Genomic DNA, 13837 nt, shown 5'->3' with positions numbered 1-13837 from the left:
TGTATGCATTTGTATTTCCAAAAAATATAAATATACATATTCATTTTTTTTAACCCAGGTCCAATTTAATGGGGACTAAATTTACAGTATTTGACAATGCTCTAAATCCAGAAAGAGCTCTACCAGATATGTCTAATGCTCGGCAAGAGTTAGCTGGCATCATCTATGTAAGTTCGTCTAGGGTTTACTGCCTTCTAGGAATGTTTTTAGATATGATTACTGAATAGAGTAAAATGTAATACCTTGAAACTGCTTGTTTCTTGCCTCAGGAAACAAATGTCTTAGGCATGAAAGGACCAAGGCGGATGACGGTCATCATTCCAGGCATGAGCAAGGACAATGAGAGAGTACCGCTCAGGCCCAGAAACGTAAGCTGCATCAAAAAAATTTTTTAGAAAAAGTAGAAACAGTAACAAGCAATTACTATTTCAACAAAATTACCCCCCCCCCCCCTGCAAAAAATAGCTGTAAATATAACATTTTTTAAATTGCTTTTAGTGTTATGACTTATTTTTTAGTACAGCTCAATTTCTGACATAAGCACAGAATAGTTAACCACTACCTAAATAGAAGCTTTCAAAACATTACTACTGTATTTAAATGGCATCATCACAGAGCTAAAGAGTTAAATACAGCCTTAATTTCACTGAAATCTTTAGTACTACACTGATCATTTATTTGAGTTAAAATATATTGTCAATTAATCAATTACTTGAAAATATCTTAATGTTATCTAAGATAGCAGGATTTTAACAGAAGTTTAGTAATTTGACATTTATAAATAAGAAACAGTTACCATATAGAATAAAAAACTTTATTGTACATTTTCGATGAACTGCAAACGGCAAACGTGAAATAAAACATACTTACATATATATATTTGTGTGTGAAACAATTAATCCCAAACGGAAATTTTTTTATATATTTGTTTATAAATCCTTATCATTTCTATCTGTATTTTGTTCTGAATTACTGCTGATCACATTCTTTCAGCAATTAGCATATTTTGAAGTATGTGCTGAACACTGATTGTGGTCCTTCATTCTAGGCGACGATTTGATTCCATTAACAAATAAGTTGACAAATATTTTGATAACCAACTATTCAAAATTAATCCAATGATTTGTCTTAACCAAAAGACTCATATCTAAAGCCTAAACAAAAAAGAGAACTATAAAACAGTATCAGAATATGTTCAACTTGTCAATGACTGAAATATGTTAATAGAAATGTGGGTAAAGTTAGCTGCAGAATTTATAATAAAAATGGAAAAACTAGCCAATGCTATCAGAGCATCACAATGCAACTGCCTTCTCATCTAAACGTCTTTTATTTTCAAACATGTTATGCATCGTGTGATTGTAAAACTGAAAAGAAACTGACTCTTGAAAGTAAACTGAAATTAAAGATATTCAAGCAAACTTATTTTTTTATTCGTTAGTGCGGTGTTTCTATAAAAGTATCATCCAGAACATTTCGATTATAGCTCACTTGTTCCTCAGTCTTTATATTTAAGGAATATAATCTTTTTTTTTCATCACAACAGCCAATAAATTGTATTTCTTAACTTTAGTTTGAAAGCATTTTCAGCTGTTTTTGATTAAGAAAACCCACACAAATACAGAACCACGAAATTAAAAACTAAATTTATAAAAATGCATAAACATTCTTTCTTACACAAGCTGGTTGCCAACAGAAGATCCAGATGTTTAGCAGCTTTATTCATGTTCTTGTTTATTATGGGAAGAGAACAAGGCCAGTGGGTAAAATCTCATTGCTCCTTGTTGATGCTCACTGACTTATGTTTTGCCAATTGACCACAGGAATGTGACAGCTTGTTGGTAAGGTACCAGAATAGAAGGATGGAAAATCTGATTGAGCTTCACAACAAGACGCCCGTGTGGAACGAAGAAACTGCCTCTCATGTGCTGAATTTTAACGGCCGAGTCACACAGGCCTCTGTCAAGAACTTCCAGATAGTTCACAACAAGGACTGTGAGTACTTCTCTTCCATCCATCTTTGTTCCACAAACACTCTGGTTTTTTTGGAATTGCATGTGGATTTGTGGCATAATGAAATAAAAAGTGGTTTACAGAAAAAACAAATACAAGCACAAGGATGAAACAAAATAGATCAGCTAAGTATATATCAAATCGCTTTTGTTGGCAAACCAACATTTCAAAATATGTTATATTCAATTCTAAAGCCCTGTTTAGCAAAATCAGCATTGATAAAATCATCTAAATACCAAAAATGGAAATTGCTTTAGCTTTTATGCCCATTTATGGCAAGTTTGTATGGAAAGTTTGTATGATATCTAAATGTTTCTGCCAATGTATGTCCTTCAGTCAAATGACCAGGTACTCCATCATTTATTTAATATAATCATTTAATTAGAGGGATTTGCATTAACACAGGGTACATCTGTGTGAAATAAAATAATCCAATGGTTTATACATTTAAGAGGCTGCATGATATCTGTATTTGGTTTTGTTTTTAAACCAGCAATCAACAATAACATGTTTTTGTTTTTTCTAGTGGACTACATCGTCATGCAGTTTGGAAGAATAGCCGATGATATTTTCACACTGGACTATAACTACCCGTTGTGTGCCGTGCAGGCCTTTGCTATCGCACTCTCCAGCTTCGATGGCAAAATTGCTTGTGAATAATCTAAAGATCATCAGCTTTATGCTCCCGCTAAAACCCAAAAGCATCACGTTTATGCCGACCTGTGACTCTGGACTGGCCTCAACGGAGCAAAATGGGGGCTGGTAACTAATGGCAGATACCTGCTGCTGCATTGCCACCATTTTACCATGGAGGTTTCCTCCTGGAGGTGTCAGGAGCAAAGTGAACCTTCGTGGCATGATCTAAACCTGGAAGGCTCGGTGAAGGACAGTTTTGTTTTCTGTTTTGGTAATTCAGTGCAAATTTCACAATCAGTTAGGACAACATAATCTCAGGAATTACTTTAATGAGTCTAATGAATTTTAGAACGGACTATAAGCCCTCTTAAACGTGACAGTGTTATATTATTTAAAGATGCTTGACTTTGTGTGTTTTGTTCTTTTCATGTCATGCTGTGTTGTATCTTGTTCATTTGTAGAGTTTATTGTGTCAATGTGACACAGATAAACAAGAAACTACATTTTATAATGTCTGAGGCGGTTTTCTTTAAGACAAATATGGTTGTAATAAGAGGTGTCAGGTGAGGTAGCATTGGTAAAGGCGTTATAGATATCTATTCATGTGTGATTATTCTGTCTCCTTCTATGTTCACTGACACAGCCTGGTCTAATTTACTATGTTGTTGTTTTTTGTTTTTATTTTGACTTTTTTTTTTGCCAGGATTTGTAAAAAATCTTGTATTCTTCTTTCACTTTGCCTTTGTTTTATGTGCTCAATGTAAAGAGGTGTATGAATTAAACCTCCTTGATAACAGACAAACATGGTCCAACCAGTCAAATTCTATACTGAAAACTCAAAGTGGTCTGCGAGAACAGATATAAAAATATGTTTTATGATTGTATCATCTACTGCGAGGAGGCAGCTGGCAGATAATAAAACAGATTCCAGTTGCAAGTTTCTTAGAGACACCCACGCTTTTCTTCTCTTGCGGTCTGACATGTCGAGAGCCTCACTCAGGGTGAAAAACCTGTTTGAATGGAGGGCCTGGAGCAGAAGTGAGAGGTGTGTATTCTGCCTGAACCTGCTCAGGCTGTTGTCCAAACTCGCAGAATTAAACCAAGCCTGAAGCTGACTGCTCCTCCTGAACAGATGCTGTACGGTGAGTTCCCCCACACCCCCAACCCCTCCATTGTCTGCTTTTCCTAGAGGAATTTCAGCTAAATAACTGCAAGCATTAATGTAAACAATTGTATCAACCTAATTTATTTTTTTCTACTTTACATATTTCTTATGAATAGATAATTTGTGTAAGAACAAACATTCATATGTAATGTTGCAGCCATATGGGTGACCAACAGAAGGAGCTGTTGCTAGAAGGAAATGGTTCCTACTAGAGGATATTCAGTTTAAAGTTGAAAGCTCATAAAATGACACATTGGATAAAAAGACTAAGGGCATAACCATCACACTTTGTTGGATATCTAAAAGAATTTACGCTGTAGTTGAAGCGGGACTTGTTTTAAAATCTTTACTAATATAAAGTTTTACAGCACACGTAAAAGTCTTACAGTGGAAAATGTACTATTTTATGAAAAGCTGTATAATATATAATAAGTTTGTAAAATCAGAGAGGTTTCTATATATCTATAGATTTAATGGAGAAAAATACAGAAAAAAAAAATGAAATTGAAAGTGTTTATAAAGCAATTCAAGTATTCTACCTCAAGTTAGATTACAGCATTTAAACAATAATAAGTTTGCTGATTTTTTTATTTATTATTATTTTCATATATTTTACAAAACAAAATATTCTGCTGTAATATTTATTTTGGAGCTCAATACATCACATTTTTGTCCCTTAAAGAGCACAAATGCTAGTGTTGCACCGATACCGATACCAGAATCGGACGGGGCCCGATACTCCCCTAAAATGTTGGTATCGGTGTCGGTGAGTACCAACAAATAGGGCACCGATACCATTTTGAGAGCCATAAGTTTATTCAACTATTGTCACCCACTCCTGGTAGGCATTAAAAAGTTCTACTTGATTGACTTTGTATTAGATTTTTTCCTGCTTCACAAAGGTAGGCAGCAGCTTAACAAAGCCATGCTGGCAATTATTTTACATCATTATGGTATCGGTATCGGCCGATACTACACAGCCAGGTATCGGGTATCGGGGCCAAAAAATGGCATCGGCGCAACACTAACAAATACATCACTGAACTATAAAACACCATCTAAATCTCTGGTAAATCAGCTTATTTGGACTAAAGGATCAAATGTATCAAACTAAAACAGTCTGTTTTTCTTTTAATTTGGCTCTGACGCGTTCAAATAATAATTTTCATATGGAATATAATTAAAATAAATCTAGCTGATTCTATTGTATCTATTAGACTAATTCATATATATCTTTTTAAAAGGCATCTTGTATATATATCGTAAGAAAAGGGCAATTTTTACAGTCATTTAGAACAGATACCTTGGATAAAATTATTGCAATTTTTTTAAAAGAAAACTATGGTTTGATCCATGTAAATAACTAAGATTTTTTTTTTAGTTTAATAGCCAGATTAAAACACATTAAGTTTTGGCACCCTTGTACAGATGAAAGATGGAGATTTTGTTTTACCTACTTGTAAGGGACTACTTAACACCATTTTATTTGCTCACAATAATTTACTATTAGAAATGGATGACCCCTTTATCCCAGCATGAAAAAAGCTATCCTACCAAGCCACAGAGTTACATCAACCCTCTATCACCTAAAACACATCTACAGGATTAAAGTACTAATGTCTCAGCAGGACCTTAAAAACTAGCTTACATCTTTATTAGAATGGTAACTGTGTCTTCACATGTCTGCCTAAAAAGATGATCAAACAGCAGCAGCTGATCCTGAAAGCTGCTGCCTGTGTCCTCACCACAACAAAGAAATTGGAGCACATCACCTTAATACTAAAGTCTCTACACTGTCTTCTAGTATCTCAGAGAATATATTTAAAAATACTCCTGTTAGTCTATAATATATTCCTAAATGTCTTAGCCCCTAAGACATATCAACATGACTCACTGTCAGTGTATCAACCGGCCAGACCTTTGAGATCTTCTTGCTCTGCATACCCAGAAGAAGAACCAAAAACTGAGAAGCAGCTTTTATTTCTTATGTTCTACTAATCTGGCATATATTGTAAAAGTCCTCAAATCTCAAGTTTCTTTAAAGTGGCTTTTGAATATCCTATCTAAACATTTTAAGTAACTTTCAGTCAACATTTTATTTTCATATTATTGGTAATTTATGCCACAGTAATGTACCTTATTTTTTCATGTACAGCACTTTGTATGATCTTGCTACTCAAATGTGCTATATAAATAAACTTAGGAGAAAAATCAGGTAATTCCTATGCTTAAAAGTAGCCTATTTCAACACATAACACATCCAAGTGAGTCAAACCCCCGCTTTGACTCAGATATCTCCCATGATTCATATGGTGAGATGTTTGCCTGATTTCTATATCCTGTCCTGTTGTTTGTCAAACATCTGCTGGCTGAACAGTTTTTTTTTCTTATATTGGTGAGTACTTGGATGCATTAGGGCATACAGATTAGACCGCATTGAGGAATAACCATATCCTGGTTGTTTGTTAAGAACCAGAACCAAAAATGGAAAAGCAGCTCTCCATTCTTAATTCAGTTCAGTTTATTTATTTAGTGCCGATACACAACACATGTAGTCTTAAGGCACTTTAGAGAGACAATTCAACCAGATCATACAGGCTGATTGGTTAACTGTTGTCTATATAAGGAGACCCAGCTGATTGCATCCAGTCACTGACTTCTGTAGGATTGTTAGTGTGGAGTAAGACATGAGCACTGAGAGTTGATATGCAAGGAAGAAAACGTTTTATTTTACTCTGCAGAGGAGAATGGCACAAACCAGCTGAATACAGCTGAGTGCGATTCTGAAGCATTCAGAAACCCCCCCCTACATTTAAAAAGAATCCACAGCATACACACACATGAACATTGAATCTTCCCAAGAGAAAAATTTAGTTCATCAAAAGACATAAATTTGCTCAAATAAACATTTCAGACAACTGTATTCCGTTCACACTAGAAACAGGACGGGAGAACGATAAGAGCATACGTTTTTAACCATAGCATGAAGGAGGCTTTATGAACTCATTATTTCTAATGACCTTCCCCTCACCCTTATCTAGAGTAGGGAGGGGAGGCACCTGCTTTCTGTCCCCCTAAACAGTACAGCATAGTGAATTGTACAGGATCTCGCTATCATTACTTTTGTTCAAACATTTTATCACACAAAATAGGCCAAGGAAAAACCTTGATTTCACATTAGTTTGCCATCTCTGAACTTGGATGCCAATATGCTCGAATAAATTTGAAAAAAACTTAAAGTGCTGAAACCCTGAGGTGACTTGACTTAAGGTGAAAGACTTATGTGTTTATAGTGGACCATGACTGGGCTATCTAAACAATATTATTACTGTGTTTGTAGTCCAACTTCCTTTCATTTCATTATCAATCATTCTTTTAATCATCTTATCTTTTCATTTTTTATCATTTTCATTATCTTTACTCATGTTTAGCAATCATTTAATTACCTTTATGCAACTTAAATGTACATTTTTCTGTTTCTTTTGTCATGCACAGCAATTTGAATTGTCTAGTACTGTACTACAGTAAATCTGCCACAAGCTGATGACTACAGTAGTCACACTTTGTAATGTTAGTTAACGTTTTTGCCTTAACATTTCAAATATGATAACAAACAAAAGTGAAAAACTTTGGGCTATCTAAAAAATCTAATTATGCAAAAGCATAGTAGTTGAAAGAGCACATGGTTGGAAAGAAAGCAACTTAAAATATGAATTAATAATTTGTATGTTAAAGTGTTGCTTACTGAAACAGATCACAAAAGGTAATCTCTGTTTACTGTTAAACAGCTTAATGATTCCCAATGAAAAATACAGAGCCTAGAGGGACAAAACTGAGCTATTTGGCAGGTACACATACTGTTACATCTGGTGTGTAACTAACATGCATTTCAGAAAACAAGGAATGCAGAGAACATGGTGACTTTCTTCTGGTCCTATTCTCCTGCTTCATGAATTTTGCTCTGACACTCACATGAACATGAACCCAGCCATCAGTTTGTGGGGTTTTGCTCAAGTGTACTCAAGCTGTGCAGCAAGACATAAATTGTGAAGCACACTAGGAGACCACTTTTGAATGGATAGAAAAAGAAAAATAGGTTTGGCTGTGGTCCAATCAAAGCCTAATTTAAATCCAATTAAGATGCTTCACAGGACCTCAAACATGCACATGTACAATGACTCTCCAGTGTGGCTGAATTAGAAGAAGAGTGGACTAAAATTCAGTCCACTTAATGGCAGCTGTGATACAAGCAGTAATGAGATTTGAGGGCTGGAGGGTACTTTCTTACATACCTTAGGGCCAGGTATTAATTAATTAGCAACTTAAGTAAAAGTTGCTTTTTGTTTTAGCTATTTTCATAGAGATTATTTCCTTTTGACTTTTAAGATATAGTAAAACAACAGAGCCAATACACTGTGGGCCGGATCTATCAAAGGTTTGCGTGTATAAAAACGTGAGCTATTTCACTGCGCACGCTAAAAATGTACAAACTGATCTATCAACAGCGTGCTAAAAGGATTTGGTCTTTAAAACGTGCTAAATATCGCCTCTTATCCATTTAGTACTTTTTCAGCAATGAATATGCAATATGGGGCGTTTACACGCAAAAGTGCGTCTTGTGGGAGGAGAACATGTAAATATATTAATTTAGCACTCGCAAAGTGATTTATCAAACCTGAAAGCAATTTTGCTAACGGTATCTGACTCTATATTTAACACGTTTCAAAAGAAGGTGCAAATGGTCTGTATGCGTAATTGCGCACACATGGCAGCGGTTATTGTTGCAAGAAGGAGACATGGAAATTAAGCAAGGAGACGCAGAGAACGCATTTTTTCACTCCGTGTGAATATTTTTGGAATGAACGAGGAAACGATCATCAAAACATATCGTTTATCCAGCATTGCCATTTTGGAGCTGCAATTCCAGTGATTTGCTCCTCACAGAGCGTCAGCTGTACTTGTTCCTCAATGCTGGTCAGAGGCATCTCATCTACTGTGCCCCCTCCTGTTTTGTTCGCAGATGTGTTGTTATATGCCAGTTTTTCTTTGGTTCGCCTTCTAATATCCTGGTATCTTCTTTTTACTTAATCCACTGTTCGCAAGGTTTCACCAACAGCGTTTACTTTATTACAGATTTGTTCACATATAGCGTTCCTCTGTGTGCAAATGTTTGTTGGCTTCATCCACCAACACCTCCATTTCCATGGGGTCGAATTTCCTTTTGCGCCTTCTGCTGTCCAAACTCGCCATGCCGCAAACCACAAAACGCGCAAAACCATCATTTAAATAGGGCGTCTCCAACAGTTTTGCACCTGCCACCAGTTACGCAATCGCTCTTGTTAAATCACCCGCAAACCATGGTTCAGCCCCTCATGCAAAATTCCAGTTTGCGAGCGCAAATTACTGCACGCAAAATTGGATCTTGATAAATCCGGCCCCAAGTGCAGAATTATTAGGCAAATGAGTATTTTGACCACATCATCCTTTTCATACATGTTGTCCTACCCCAAGCTGTATAGGCTTTAAAGCCAACTATCAATTAAGTAAATCAGGTGGTGTGCATCTCTGTAATGAGAAGGGGTGTGGCCTAATGACACCAACACCCTAAATAAGGTGTGCTTAATTATTAGGCAACTTCCTTTCCTTTGGCAAAATGGGTCAGAAAAGAGATTTGACAGACTCTGAAAATTAAAAAAATGGTCAGCTGTCTTTCAGAAGGGTGCAGCAGTTTGGAAATTGCCAAGCTTTTGAAGAGGGTTCATCACACATTCAAGCAGTTGATGGCAAATAGCCAACAGGGGCGTAAGAAGCGTGTTGAAAAAAGAAGACTCAAAATAACTTGCCATGAATTGAGAAGGATCAAGCGTGAAGCTGCCAGGAAGCCATTAGCCACCAGTTGTACCATATTTCAGAGCTGCAACATATCTGGAGTGCCGAGAAGCACAAGGTGCTCAATACTCAGGGACCTGGCCAAGGTAAGGAAAGCCGAAAAAAGGCCACCTTTGAACAAGACACACAAGACAAAACATCAAGTTTGAGCCAAGAAATATCTGAAGACTGATTTCTCCAAGGTGTTTTGGTCTGATGAAATGAGATTGAGTCTTGATGGGCCAGATGGATGGGCACTAGGCTGGAAAAGTAAAGGGCAGCAAGTTCCTTATCGACTCAGGCGCCAGCAGGGTGGAGGTGGGGTACTGGTATGGGCTGGTATCCACAAAAATGAGCTTGTGGGACCTTTTTGGGTTAATGATGGAGTCAAGATCAACTCCAAGACCTACTGCCAGTTTCTGGAAGACACCTTCTTCAAACAGTGGTACAAGAAGAAGTCGTCATCATTCAAGAAAAACATGATATTCATGCAGGACAATGCTCCGTCACATGCATCAAAATACACCACAGCATGGCTGGCCAGAAAAAGTCTATAAGGAGAAATAATAATGACATGGCCCCCTTGTTCACCTGATCTGAACCCCATGGAGAACCTGTGGTCCTTCACGAAATGTGAGATTTATAGGGAGGGAAAACAGTCCACCTCTCTGAACTGTGCAGTAGCTGTGGTGGCTGCTGCACGCAATGTGGATCGCAAACAGATCAAAACACTGACAGAATCTATGCATGGAAGGCTTTTGAGCATCAGGGTGAAGAAAGGTGGCTATATTGGTCACTAATTTGTTTGTTTGTTTTCAAATGTCGAAAATGTTTATTTCTGAATTTTGAGTTGTTATATTGGTTTACCTGGTGAAAACAAACAAGCGAGCTGGGTATATATTTGTTTTTATTACATTGCCTAATAATTCTGCACAGTAATATTTACCTGCACACAGACATCCTCATAAAATGGCCAAATATAAACAAAACAAACACATGAACTTCCAAAAATATGAAACTTTGATATTAATGAGTTTTGGGGCTGATTGAGAACACAATTGTAGACCGATAATAAAAATAATCCTCAACAATACAACTTTTCTAATATTGCTGCACACAGTGTATACAGACTAACAGGAGCCAATTTAAAAATTAACAAGAAGCTAACCAGGAAACAGAGTAACAGTTGTTTTGTTTTTGTCCCGCATCAAGAAGTAATTGCTGGTAAACTTGTGTTCCCCCAACACCCTTTTATTTTAAAAGTTATCAGATGAGTGTCACATTTTCAACTTGGTGAAGCTTTTCAAAATTGATTTTTTTTATATCACTGACTCTTTAAAGTTAAAGTTTAGTCAATGATTTAATTTACACTAAAGCCTGAACTATTTGTTTTGCTCCACATATCTGCCGGGTCCCTTTTCCCTATAAGTCGCGTTTTATTCTTTATCGCTTTCTGTTATAGACATGTTAAGGTTTGATGCATGTTCCCTTGAGGAAGTTTTATATATTTTTTTTTCTTAACAGAAACAGGACTGTATGTGCTCTGTCAGACAGGTTTGAGGAGAGGAAGCCCTCAGTGATTTGTGGGCGCGGCCTGCAGCACAGTCTCGGCCCCATGAGCCTGTTGATTGACGCGCACCAATGGCTCCTCCTTGAAAACTCTTTCTTTCCCCTCCCCCTTCGTTTTCCAGTGTAGTGCGTTGATTTCATACCAAAGTCATACTTAACATTCCACTTATACTGTCAAACCTCTGACAAATATTACGGAAAACAACAAGGCGCCAAATTATAACAAAGTTACTAAAAAGCGCAAGTGGCTTCACTGGGAAGAATAGGGAGAGTGCGTAATAAAAAAAAAAAAGGTAAGTTGTTTAAAAAAGTTCCCTGTTTCTGTTGTCAGCTTTTAGAGGGGAGATTTTTCATGCCGCTTGACTCGGTGAAGTTTTCAGATCATTGTCATTTTTCACATTTTTCCGCGGAGCTGGGAGGGAAGGGAAATATGTGGAGATTGATACACGATTGTGTTTGACTTTCCCAGAGAGCAGGGGCATCTTTGACAGCCTGTTTCAGTCCTATTTACACCAGATGTCCGCTTATTGGCACAATTTATATTGGAGGAAAAAAAAGTTTCTCTCTTTGACGCAGGAGAACCGTGTAAATATGTTTTCTGTTTTCTGTTGCGCGCAGTTCCAAGCTGAATCCAACACTTCCAGACGCGAGGATTTCAGCAGTTATTCCAAGGAGAGGCAGACACCATTTGGAGGAATAACTTGGGACTGGTTTGGACCTCTGCATCCAAAAGGTAAATCAAAGGTCCTCATCGGACTCAGAGCAGGATTTCCACGGAAAATTAAAAAAAAAACAAAAAAGTTATAAATGGATTTTTAATCTCAAGGCATTTAGATTATTAAACATTTGAAAATAAATATAGACCCTATATCTATCTACAAGTTTTACCCAAAAGCTCTTACTCTCTCCTTTGAGTTCCTCCGGTTCTGTTCAGATTGCAAACAAAGATAGGAAACACAAACACAGTGTTTCCTTTTCAACATGTTTACTATAGGATTATCCTAAACACAATGTTTTATTATTTAATCTCTTTTTTCATTTTAAAGCATATCTTAATATTTTTCATCCTGTTTATATCAATAAATGCAGAGTTACAATGTAAGTAGCAGTTTATTTAATAAAACACAGTGATCAGGATTAAAGCTTGGTTCATTTATGAAATGTAGAACTTCGTTTTTCTTATATGCTTATATGCCATTTCTGATGTCATATTATTAAGTAAACCCTCCTTTTTTAAATCTTCAAGTTTTATCTGAAGTTATATCATTGCTTTTCTAATAAGACACTCAGTTTTTCTGAATTTTCTTGCATGAACTTTTAAACCATGTCATCTGCAAAGTCCTACTAAGAACATAATTCATATGTAGGGATGTGAGATGCATGGATATGCAACTGGCTAATTGTATAATTAGATCCAACCTCAGGCAACACCTGTCCTCTCAGTAAGTTCTTACTCTCGGTTCAGGTTACATTAGTGCAGCAACCAATTTGGACAGAGTTTTATCTTTTGAACCTCATAGAAACTGTACAAGACAGCATTCCTCCTTTGTGCAGTCATAAGAGCTCCACAGTTGAATCACTGACAGCCAACAGGTTTAACTCGGAAGCAGAATGCAGTCCGTCAAGTTGGTAACTCTAAGGAGAAGATCCTTTCAACCCTCCGTGTGACGTATGCTTTAAATACTCCATCAATAAGTTGTTTTTTTTCTTACTATTTCAATTATTACATTGGCTGTATATGAATGTTAAACTCATTTTTTCTTTTGAGTGGCAATTGATCTTCATAAAAGTCATTTTGTTAAAGAAATATCACTTACCACCTCTATGTTTTAATGTAAATGTGATGTTAAGTTACAGCCTGTATTTTCCAGGGGGAAATGTGTGAAAACAATTGCTTCTCTATACATGAGACCTACTTAGGATGCTCAATAATGGATTTGCTTCTGATGAGTAAAATCTGGAAGCTATTAAGTATTTTTGCTGCTCCGACAGATTCTCTGTTTGTTTTTAGGCAGCATGAATATGTTGGGCCTCTGCATATACAATGTGGTCCTTTCTCTTCCTGCATGCAGTCTAAAGTTTCTCAGCCTTTGCAGATTTGATGTATTTGCTCTGTTGCTTTGTGGGAGTTAAATGCAAAGGAGAAAGTTTTACAGCTCTGCGGTTGCAGAGGTCAATTAGATTACTTGAGTTAGTATCGCTTCAGAGTGTCTGTTTTCCATTTCTCCTGCCCCAGCTGTGTTTCTTCAGGTTGTTTATCAAAGCAAGTTAATGACCATGTGTTCCTCTATTTGGGTACAAAAAAGGAAAATCCTGATTTCATACATAATTGCAAACCGTGAATAAATTGTTTTGCAAATAAGTCATGGTTTTGGGTTTATTCCCACATGGAGATACATCTTCTCCCTGCTCTGCGTTACGTTTGCTTTGGTTGCAGCTTTGCTGACGGTCAGTAGCTGCTTCACTCGTCTTTTGCTAAACCCACAGAAGACGAGCTAATGAGCTGGTGCCCATTTGTGCAGGGATCGGCTGCCTTTTAGCACCGTCCCCAGAAGGGCTTGTCCAAATAGTGGACACTAACCTCCA

The 13837-nt window shown here is 36.8% G+C and overlaps 2 protein-coding genes across 14 annotated transcripts in view; both read left to right on the top strand.

Annotated features, from left to right (window-relative positions):
- tulp1 (tubby like protein 1) overlaps window positions 1-3291 on the top strand; it is a 14263-nt gene extending 10972 nt beyond the window's left edge. The window contains exons 10-13 of the mRNA XM_015403912.1: window positions 59-167; window positions 270-368; window positions 1824-1995; window positions 2540-3291. Coding sequence (XP_015259398.1) covers window positions 59-167; window positions 270-368; window positions 1824-1995; window positions 2540-2673 — 514 coding nt within the window. The 3' untranslated portion in view covers window positions 2674-3291. The remainder of the gene's footprint in view (window positions 1-58; window positions 168-269; window positions 369-1823; window positions 1996-2539) is intronic.
- Window positions 3292-3772: 481 nt separating this feature from the next.
- LOC107104026 (transcriptional enhancer factor TEF-5-like) overlaps window positions 3773-13837 on the top strand; it is a 45429-nt gene continuing 35364 nt past the window's right edge. For 11 of the 13 annotated variants that reach the window (XM_015403926.1, XM_015403923.1, XM_015403919.1 and 8 more), the window contains exons 1-2: window positions 11361-11544; window positions 11870-11984. The gene's annotated coding sequence lies outside the window, so the exon portion shown is untranslated. Of the gene's footprint in view, window positions 3792-11360; window positions 11545-11869; window positions 11985-12818; window positions 12921-13837 lie in introns of those variants that run through there. The other 2 variants (XM_015403914.1, XM_015403915.1) reach the window with 2 other exon arrangements.

This window comes from Cyprinodon variegatus, unplaced genomic scaffold (genome assembly GCF_000732505.1).
Source record: "Cyprinodon variegatus isolate N-32 unplaced genomic scaffold, C_variegatus-1.0 Scaffold1595, whole genome shotgun sequence".
NCBI classification, from domain to species: domain Eukaryota; kingdom Metazoa; phylum Chordata; class Actinopteri; order Cyprinodontiformes; family Cyprinodontidae; genus Cyprinodon; species Cyprinodon variegatus.
Note: the sequence above shows the minus strand (reverse complement) of the source record. Positions and strands in the feature narration are given on the sequence as shown.